General features: G+C 34.9%; 1 protein-coding gene across 1 annotated transcript; it reads left to right on the top strand.

Moving 5' to 3' along the window:
- LOC109331592 (aluminum-activated malate transporter 12-like) lies at window positions 491-4,857 on the top strand. Its single transcript, XM_019566184.1, has 7 exons — window positions 491-894; window positions 2,161-2,301; window positions 2,469-2,741; window positions 3,086-3,207; window positions 3,297-3,440; window positions 3,674-3,923; window positions 4,375-4,857. The coding sequence occupies exons 1-7, from the start codon at window positions 591-593 to the stop codon at window positions 4,740-4,742; spliced, it is 1,602 nt and encodes a 533-aa protein (XP_019421729.1). The 5' UTR covers window positions 491-590; the 3' UTR covers window positions 4,743-4,857.

Here is an 11,294-nt window from a genome sequence, read left to right as displayed (position 1 = left end):
CGTTGGGGCTCCCATGCTAAAATTGCTTTGTGTAAAAGTAGTGGCTATCTTTCTTTCCATGCAGGACAGTTACCCTCTCTACCAAACATTTCTCGTGAACCTAAGGCATTACTTGAACAGTGCCTACTTGATTTCTTAAAGAAATGTGAGTTTGTGAATGAGAGACTGATATTGACACTAATACAACCTCTATCGTGAGAAATGCAGTGTGGAATATTCAAATAAGTTGTTGCACATATAACACAACTCTTTAGGTTTCATTCATTCCTAACTTCTAACTAAGACTCAAAAAATGTACATCACTTAAAAGTGTTATGCACTTTAATGGAATACACGTGAATATTGTAGAAATGACATTGTCAACTTGTCCTTAAATCACACAATATAAAGTTCACACTTATTATTCCAGAAAGATGGGGTTCTCATCATACATCTATCTAGAATACCCATAATCTCACAGAAACAAAAATCAATCCTTTCCCATTTTTTTAAAAAAAATATTTCTTTCAAAATATAATACACCCTTTTATAGAAGCTTCTTAACTTGTTGCATTTGTTCAATTAATATATGTTTTTCCTTTCATGAAGAAATGATTCCTAAGGTTCATGCGGGTTTAGAAATGGAAATGGAAATGGCAGGGAGTGAGAATGGAATAATCCCTGAGAATTGGAAGAAATGTGTGAATGCTTATGGTGAGAAGGTAAAGAGGTTTCCTAGTTTGGTATGGAAGGTGGGACATGATGACCCTAGAAGGGTTATCCATGCATTCAAAGTTGGTTTGTCTCTGACTCTTGTTTCTTTGTTGTATCTGTTGGAACCACTCTTCAATGGAATTGGCCAGAGTGCTATTTGGGCTGTCATGACCGTAGTAGTTGTTCTTGAGTTCACTGCAGGTTACTTTCTCTCTAAACTCATTGCCTCCATTTCACGCTGCTGCATCATATGAATCAATTTTCTTAAAGCTCAAGTTATTCAACAAAAATATTTTATATCCACTAATATCTATCTTATGCCTAATTTCTTCTAAATTATTAGGTAAAGAAAGAAAAATAACTCTTAGGGTTTATTATATCTCATTGGAACTAGAAGTATAAATAATACGAGTACTACTACTAGAATAGAATGGAACATGTGATTTTCTTAATACTTAAATTTATTTTATTATAAAATAATTTAAAATTATGACTGTTAATAATTTTATGTGTTGTGTATTGTATTGGACTTCCTCTTTGATAGTAGAGATAATATATATTAAAAGTCTCAAATAATTCTATTAATAAGACATTGGTCTAATGGTGCATGACCCCAGTAAATTTATAAAATGACATTATACTATCAACTATATAATTTTAAAAAGATTAATTCATTAACTATAAAGACATAAATTAATATTTTATATTACCTAAAAAATGTTAATTGGCTAGTGAAATAAAAATATAGTGATTTTGGGATAGACGAGTCTGTTACAATTTGATAGTAGAAAAAAAAAGTCTCAAATCATAGCAATATTCTTCTTCGTCATAGGTACGGATTTGAGGGGCAAGCATAATAAAAAAAATGAAAATCTAAAGTAAAGAAGCTTCTCTGAATTATTTTAACTTTTGAACAATGCACCGTAGACAATTAAGGCAAGTCTTCTTTCTTCTTTTTGTCTCTGAGCTTTTGAACGATGCTAATGCTATCCTAAAAGTGACATTCAATAAAAAATAGTAAAAATAAGTAATCCTGGCATGAAATTGGAGATAAAACTAAAATGATTGTGTCCTTTTCCATATATTTAGTACAACTAATTATATAATATTTTTATTTAAAAAAATATTATACACAAAGATTTTTATGCATATATCAGACTCCAGTTGATGTATTTTTAATAATATGTTTTTAAATGCGGCTATATAAACAAAGATAAAAACACATTGTTCAAAAGGTTTTGTCCAAATAATAGAACTCTTGAAAGTAGGAGACAAAAGCATGAGTTGGTGAGGATCCAATTCTTGACAACTTGTTCAAAGAATCTAGAATAACATATGCATGAAACATTTCTCTTAAAAACTTCGATTATTACTTTCAACTTATATGAATAACTTAATTATACAGCTATAAGCATATTAGTAATGTAATATGGATGACCTTAATTTATAACATTGTTATGGTGGCAGGAGCAACTTTATGCAAAGGACTGAACAGGGGATTGGGGACACTGTTAGCAGGATTACTGGCATTTTTTATTGAGTATGTTTCAAATGCATCTGGTCGGGTCCTTCAAGCTGTTTTCATTGGAGCTTCAGTTTTTATAGTAGGTATGTATATATATATATATATATGAATCACAAGTTCTGAACAAAGCAGTTGTGTTTGCAAGTTGTTTATCAAAGAATAATAAAGGTTGAAATGTAAAGTTAAATTACTACCAAGTTTTGTAAATGACCTTGTTTCCTTGTCCTGCCATTTTTGTTGTGAAATGCAGGAGCTGGAGCCACATATATGAGGTTCTTTCCTTATGTAAAGAAGAACTATGATTATGGTGTTGTTATATTTCTATTGACCTTCAACTTGATAACTGTATCTAGTTACCGGGTTGAGAATGTGTTGAAGATTGCACATGACCGCTTCTACACCATAGCCATAGGCTGTGCCATATGCCTTTTCATGAGTCTATTGATATTTCCAAATTGGTCAGGAGAAGATCTTCACTCTTCCACTGCTTTCAAGCTTGAAGGCCTTGCCAAATCTATAGAAGGTATACAAAGACCCAGTGACATATAAATAGTGTGCCTTTATTTACTTACCCTTAATTGTTAAAAAAAAATGATGCCTTACTCCTACAACAAGAGGAGAGATATTTAAAGCTGTAACCTCATAATCATTAAACAACAACCTTACTATTATGACAAGCCCGCCTTTAATTGTTCAGAAATATATTTAAAAAATCACTTTTCAGACACACTGCTTATTTTTTTCAAAAAATTGTACTATCATAAAAATTTAAAGCTTCTCCGTAGGCATGCATAACAGGATCAGAAATTCCTTTTTCCATTTATCACAAATTTAAAATTTGACAATAGTCATGGTAAAATATTGCAGCATGTGTCAATGAATACTTCTATGGTGAAGTTGATGCATATGGAGATAGGAAATCATGTGAGGATCCCATATACAAAGGTTATAAGGCTGTTCTAGATTCAAAATCCACTGATGAAACACTGGTAAGCCCATTTATTATATATTTTGGTTCATTTTTAATTTACATCCAGTATATAAAGATAATGAATATTACAAGCAATTGGTCATGTAGGCATTACATGCAAGTTGGGAGCCAAGGCATTCAAGGTACTGTCATAAATTTCCGTGGCAGCAATATGTAAAAGTCGGAACAGTTCTTCGCCAATTCGGGTATACCGTGGTTGCTCTACACGGCTGTTTGAGAACAGAAATTCAGGTAACCTTAGAATACTGAAACTTGATGTCTTGAGCATCTATTTGAACTTTCAGCCTACAACTGAGCAGCTCATAAGATAAAAATGTTATCTGTATAACTGGTGTTAGACTACTTTTACAACAACCTTTGATTTTATAAGGCAAAGTATTGCCATATAAAATTGAAGTTGTCACGAAAGTTGTTACATCGGATTGTCGCGAATTGTACAAGTTTTTTCTCAAAATTTCTTTCAGACACCAGGAACTGTTAGAGTCATGTTCAAGGACCCTTGCGTACGGCTAGCATCAGAGGTATCAAAAGTGCTGATAGAACTTGCCAATAGCATAAGGAACCGTCGCCATTGCTCTCCAGAAATACTCTCTGATCATCTTCATGAGGCCTTACAAGACCTCAACGATGCCATCAAATCTCAGCCTCGCCTCTTCTTAGGCTCCAATAACAGCCAAGCTAATAACATGCTAGCCATAGCTGCTGCACAAGCAGGTAGGGACAGATTCAAAGTAGATTTAAATGCATTATTCATCCTCAATTTTACTCATGTGCAAAGTTCTTCCCCATACTTTTATTCCACTAGTTTAGATCTCAAACTTTCCATTATACAGCGTTAGTCTCGTCGTTAATTTTCGGCTAAAAGGCATAAGAAGGATGTGACATGAGTTTGCTAGCCATCAACCAAATAGGCTATTTCCATTAGTTTTTGAACAGAAACTTGACAGAGTGATTAATATCGCATAGTCGGATAAAAATTGAGGACGAAAACTATCTCGAGGGACTATTTTCAACATGATCAAAAGTTGAAGAACGAAAAGTATATTCAAGACTAAAAAGCAACTTAAAAATATTTGTTGTATATTTGCAAATAATATAGGTACTGTACTACTTTATATATGTAGCTCCTCTCTTTGATGTTTTCTGGATATATTTCCACAAGCAGGGCAAAAAACACATGGAAAGACTTCCTTATCAAGTGTTAAAACAGATTCTTCGGCATTGTTTGAATGGAAAATGAAAAGGGTACCTAGTGAACGATCAAAGGAAACAGAAAAAAAGGTGTTAAGACCCCAGTTGAGTAAAATAGCAATCACAAGCCTTGAGTTCTCAGAAGCATTGCCTTTTGCTGCTTTTGCATCTTTGCTTGTGGAAACAGTGGCTAAACTGGACTTGGTTATAGAAGAAGTTGAAGAACTTGAGAGGTTAGCATGCTTCAAAGAGTATAGGCCTGGTGATGAAGTAGTTGTGAGATGTGAGAAACCACAAGTTGATGTGTTAGAGAACCATTTACCTTCTCATGGAGTGGAATAATTCAAAAGAGTTGGGTTAATATATGTCTTAATGGTATTGTTTAAGGGAGTCTTTGAAAACTAAGTCTAGTACTTCTTGTCTTCTTGAAATATGAAATCATTTTTTAATGCATGATTTTCCTTTTCTTTAAAGTATAAGCTACAAAATTGATAAATTGATTTTCTTCTCCAACTACCAGCTCGATATGATAGTATTGCGATCAAGATTTGTAAGCCCAACGATCCACAAAATTGTCCGTGTACTAATAGAAGATTCGACAGCTAGTGAAACACTTGCTTCTTTAGACGAAACTGGAGTTACTCGGAATACTACTTGTTGTTACTGTAGTTCAACAAACCATGTTCCAACACTACTTAATTAAACACGATCATTCCATGCTCTGTTAATATTTCCTGGAAAATGTGTAGTATTTATTATTTGAAGAATGCTTGATATGTGTATATGTTTGATTATTAATATATATCTCCTGAATGATGATATATTTTTTGTTATAAAATACGTAGATACATTGAATAATTAGAATATGTATCAAGTTATGTTGAGATTACAGCAGCCAATATTTATGCTTTAACTTTAAAGAAATTGTTATTTAGTAAGAAATTCTTTTGATACTTTTTGTACAATGTTGTGGTATCACTTTTATCGACCTTGATTCCATTTATCTACGGGAATTTCGTAAACATTTCATGTATTACTATTGTACTGAATAGCAGGATAAATTTATTCATATTTCCTCCCTCTAGTTTCCTATTTAAACATTTCTCTGACATTTTATTTTTATTTTCCCAATTGAATCAGGTAGGTGTGCACCTTAGCCCAGTCTATTTTGTTTCATAAAAACTCACCCAAACCTTCAAATCAGTATGCAAAAATCATTGATTTTTTAGTTCTATTTTAGAAAGTATAACTGTATAAGAAATAAAGAAATTTACTAATATGTTTCAATGTCACTTTAATCTGACAAATAACAATTTATGCCAACATAAACCAATCTAATTTACTTTTGGTACTGTTGGTATGTTTGAAATATATTATGTGTTAGGATCACATTGTTAATACTAAAATAAAGTAGAGTATCAATATTATATATTAGACTCAAAGTTCCTTGTTGTAATGTGTAGCAAATAGAAACACCTCATGAGCAGTTTGACCCATGAGTGTGTGAGTATTTGCAATCTTTATTCTCTAATAATATTTTGGTAGTCGTTCAGCGCTCCTGGGAATGTAGACACAATTGGTCGAACATCGTTATATTGTGCAATGATCGCGTCTGCTGCACCAACCAGTATAAAGTAGATGAGTTTAAAGAGAAGAAAACATGACAGAACTGCGGTGGAGGCGATATATGTTGATCCAGAATCCCAGAAGGACATTATTGTTAGCAGATCCACAAAAAGACATAGGTGATGACTGAAACTTTAATGTAGGATGTAACATGGGCATTGATTTTGATGCAAGGTGTAACACGAGCATTGACAGAGATGCAGGATGTGACATGAGCATTGACTTAGATACAAGAAAGTAACGCATGTATTGTTTAGCATTGATGCAAAGTGTGTGTTGTGGTATACTCATTATAGTGGAGTATGATGGTTCTTTTGAACTTGGATTGTCGGAGTAGACAATAGTGGTAGCGGTTGAGGCTTTCCAAGAAAGCTTCAAGGTTCAGTGTGACTGAGTATTGAAGAAGACGATTGTTCCATATATCGAAAGACTTCCTAGCAATATGTGGCTACGCAGCGTGTTCCATTAGATGGCGGTACGAGAAGTTACACTACAAGTTTGGAGAGCTAGGCTTTTGGTAGCATCGTCAATGATACTCAGAAGATTTATGCTGAATGGGAGCAAACTCCTATGTAGAAGAGATGTTAAAGAGAATTAGGTATTGAGCAAGGTGGAGTAAGATATTTGCTAAGGTGGAGATTCTCATGTAGATTTCCTAATAAGCGATATATTCGTCTATTTCAATCAGGTGAAGATTATTTGGGAGGCTTGAAATATGTTATTGTGTTAGTCTCACATTATATAATATTAGAATAGATTAGAGTATCAATGTTATATATTGGACTCAAGTCACTCGTTGTAATATGTACATATATATAAGCACCACATAGAAACACCCTATGGGTAGTTGAGTTCATGGGTGTGCTAGGGTTTGTAATCTTTATTCTCTACTAATATCTTGTTAGACGTTCAACACTCCTGGGGATGTAGGCACAATTGACCGAACTTCGTTACTCTAAGAAAAGAGAAGAATCAAGAAGGAACAAAGTTCTTCTTGTTGAAGAAGAACAATGTGACAAAGAAAAGGAATACATATGGTAAAGAGAGGAAGAAAAGAATAACACTTGATACTTTTTATTGAAGATTGAATTGAATTTCACAAGCTTGATTCTCCTCACTTTATAGGAAGAAGAATCCATTAACAACTCTTAATGACAAACTAACTAACTTAATTAGCACATGCTAAAAATGACAAAATACATGAATATCAACATGAATATCACAATGACTTGGACAACAAATAACAGAAGGCTCATTGGTCTCATGCCCAGATTTCTGGTTAGATTGTTTGATTGGTCCTTGGCCTTGCTTAATTGATGCTTGGCTTGAATCATGTCTGAGTGAATGGCCTGAGGAAGCTGCTTAAGCTTGGCCCAAGGGAAAGAGCCTTGAATGGCCTGAGTCGTGTACAAAGCAACTCTAGCCTAATGCATCTAGTGTAGGGTGTATGAGGCTGCTCTGGCTTGGTGCATCTGGTGCTGGCTTGTGACTCTAGCCTGGTGCATGTGAGATTGCCTAGAGGCCATGTTCTGGCGCAACTGATACAGGGCATTGTCTTGGTTAGTCCAATCCGTTTTGATCAAAAATAGGACATTGCCCAGACTTGAAGCATTAGTTGTGTTGTTGATCATGCTTATTATGCACACATTGATATTAAGCCTGACTGCCATTGATATGAGCATGGTTGTTGTTGGCTTAAGGCTAGTCACAACACCATTAGTCTTGAGCACATTAGTTATAGGCAAAGAACTTACAATATTATTAACAAGAGTCAAGTTATCATTTTGATAATTATCTTTTAATTTTGATACCCCCCACAAGTTGGGGCGCATATACTTAGGAGACCCAACTTGATGTGAATATCTCTGTAAACAGTTGGGCCTAATGCTTTAGTTAAGGCATCATCAAGTTGCAAATGAGTAGGGACAGGTAGAAGCTTAATTAAACCTTGGCTGCATTTTTCTCTTATGGTGTGGCAATCTATCTCAATATGTTTTGTCCTTTCATGAAAAACAGGATTAGAAGCAAGATAGATAGCAGATTGGTTATCACAGTAGAGTATGGTAGGCATAGAGTAATTAAATTGTAAATCTTTTAATACATAATTAAGCCAAGCGATCTCACAAGTGGTTAAAGCAAGAGCCATGTACTCTGCTTCACAGGAGCTTCTAGAAACAGTCCTCTGCTTCTTTGATTTCCAAGAAATCAATGAATCTCCTAGATATATGCAATATCCACTCACTAATCTTCTAGTGTCTGGGTAAGATGCCCAATCACTATCACTATAGGCCTTCAACTGCACAACAGAATTAGCAGAAAAAATAATCCAAGAGCAGAGGAGCCCTTTATATATCTAAGGACTTTCATGGCGGCAGTGTAGTGCAAATTAGTAGGATGAACCATGAATTGAGCTAATTGATTGACACAAAAAGTTATGTCAGGTCTGGTATTAGTTAAGTATATCAACCTTCCAATCAATCTTCTATAAGCATGTGGATCTTTAAAAGGGGCACTGTTATCTTGGGACATATGAGCACCAGGGATCATGGGGTAGTGGATGGCTTGCACCCAGTCATCCCTGCATCAGAGAGGATTTCCAATGCATACCTTCTCTGATTCATAGAAATTCCAGCTTTGCTCTTAGCAATTTCAAAACCAAGGAAATACGTCAGATCACCTAAGTCTTTGGATTTAAAAGTTTTATCTAGGATTTGTTTGAGGCTATTGATCTCATCAATGTGGTTTCCAGTAAGGATGATATCATCCACATAAACCAATATGGCAGTGATTAGAACATTGGATGACCATTTGATGAACAGAGAGTGGTCACCCATAGACTTATGATATCCATTTTTGACAAGAAAATTGGAGAGTTTGGCAAACCATTGCCTACTGGCCTGTTTAAGGCCATATATAGACTTCTGAAGCTTGCAAACTCCATCAGCCTGGGTATGAGAGAGGCCAGGGAGGATGTTCATATAGACCTGCTCATGTAATTCTCCATGGAGGAAAGCATTGTTAACATCGAGTTGCTTAATGTGCCAATTGTGTATGGAAGCCAAAGATAGCACAAGTCTAACAATTGATATTTTAGCAATAGGTGAAAAGGTCTCTAGGTAGTCTACCCCTTCAGTTTGGGTATACCCCTTAGCAACTAATCTAGCCTTTTGTCTCTCAATACTTCCATCAATTTATACTTGACTTTAAACACCCATTTGCATCCTATAGCAGACTTATCCTTAGGCAGATTGGTTATGACCCAAGTGTTATTTTCTTGGAGAGCGGACAATTCTTTGTTAATGACATCCTGCCATTGGGGGAATTTGATGGCATGAGAATAAGTCTTTGGCTCAATATTGGTAGTTAAAGATAATACTCTAGATTTATGTTCCCTTGAGAGTCTATCATAGTTTAAGTAAGAAGATAGGGGATACTTGGTAAGGGTTGTAGGGATGATGGTTTTGTTTAACAAGGCACAATGGTAATCTTGGAGATAGATAGGAGTCTTAGGAACTCTGGTACTTCTCCTAAGGTTTTGCTTTTCACAATTCCTAAGAGTTTGGTCACTGGATCCCTCATCATGATTTTCTACACTACTTCTGTCTTCTGGAGGGAAAAAGGTGATGTCCTCAAAGGTGAGAGGGTAGTTTCACATGGTTCCTTATTTACATCTAGGTAGGTTGATTCTTGAGGAATATAAGGGAAAATGTTCTCATAGAAAACCACATTCTTACTAATCTCTATGGTTCTAGTAGATAGATTGAGGATCACATATCCTTTAACTCCTTCCTTGTATCCAAGGAAGAGGGATTTATTTGATCTAGAATCAAATTTATCTCTGGAATGGCTATGAGTGCTAACATAGCAGAGACATCCAAATAATCTTAATGAGTTCATATTAGGCTGAGTTTTAAATAAGACTTCATGAGGAGTCTTATTCTCAATGATAGAAGTAGGGAGAACATTCACTATATGAGCAGAGTGTTTCAAAGCAAAAAACCAATAAACCTTGGGCAACCCACTTTGTATCAATAGAGTTCTAGCTACATTGAAAAGATGTTGATGTTTTCTCTCAACTATTTCATTTTGTTGAGGAGTATAAGTGCAAGTAGTTTGATGTATAATTCCCTTATTAGCATAGAAAGGTTTCATATTAAATTCAGGGTCATTGTCATTCATTACAATCTTTACTTTGAGATTGAGTTGATTTTCTATCATTAAGATAAATTCTTGTAAATTTTTAGAGGTTTCTGCCTTAGACTTCATTAAACATACCCAAGGATATATGCTATAGCCATCAACTATGGACAAGAAGTATTTATATCCTTGAACAAAGGGGATATGAAAAGGTCCCCATATGTCAACATGTATCAATTCCAATCTATGTGATGAGTGAGTACAACTTAAAGGGAAAGGCAATTTCTTTTGTTTGGCTTGATGGCATACATCACATATGTAATCTTTACTGAATTCAATAAAAGGAAACATACTCTTCATTTTATTCATACAATTGTGTGATGCATGTCCTAGTCTAAAGTGTCATACATTTGAATCAAATATAAAAGCGGAAAGATTTATGTAATGTGAGTGTTTAGGAACTTGCAAGACATATAGTCCATTGGTAGACTTAGCTGAACCAATCATCCTCCAAGACTTCTTCTCCTGGATTTCACAATGGTTAGCATCAAAAGATAGCATACATTTGGAGTTTGATGTAAGTTTAGATATAGATATCAAGTTATATGCAAAATTGGATAGATACAAAACATTGTGAATGACCATCTGGGAGAAGTGAAACTGTCCCAGCAAAAGTTGCTACTACCTCATTTCCATTGGGCAATCTTACCCTAATATGCTTTATTTCTCTATATGCAGAGAAGTTATTCAAACTGGAACTTATGTGGTCTGTGGCACCACTGTCCAGTATCCAATTTATAAAAGAATTAGTGGTTTTAGAATTACCTGATGCTTGGTTATTGAGGCAGGTGGATGTGGCTGACAACACACTACTAATGAAATGAATCATTTTGACTTAGTTTCCCAGGTTCTTCACTAGGGTGCTTCAACATGCTTATCAATCTTTGGTATTGATCCTTGCTCAATCCATACACGGATTCATTTTGATTTGTTTGTTGTTCTAAGGTGTGTGTTTGGTTCTCCATCCTTGAGCTTACAACTGAGAATACTCAATCATTCTTTCCAAAATTTGTTGGAAACCCATGCAACTTATAGCATGTTTCCACTGTGTGTCCACTTCTCTTACAATGA

This window comes from Lupinus angustifolius, chromosome LG17, assembly GCF_001865875.1.
Source record: "Lupinus angustifolius cultivar Tanjil chromosome LG17, LupAngTanjil_v1.0, whole genome shotgun sequence".
Taxonomy (NCBI): Eukaryota; Viridiplantae; Streptophyta; class Magnoliopsida; order Fabales; family Fabaceae; genus Lupinus; species Lupinus angustifolius.
Note: the sequence above shows the minus strand (reverse complement) of the source record. Positions and strands in the feature narration are given on the sequence as shown.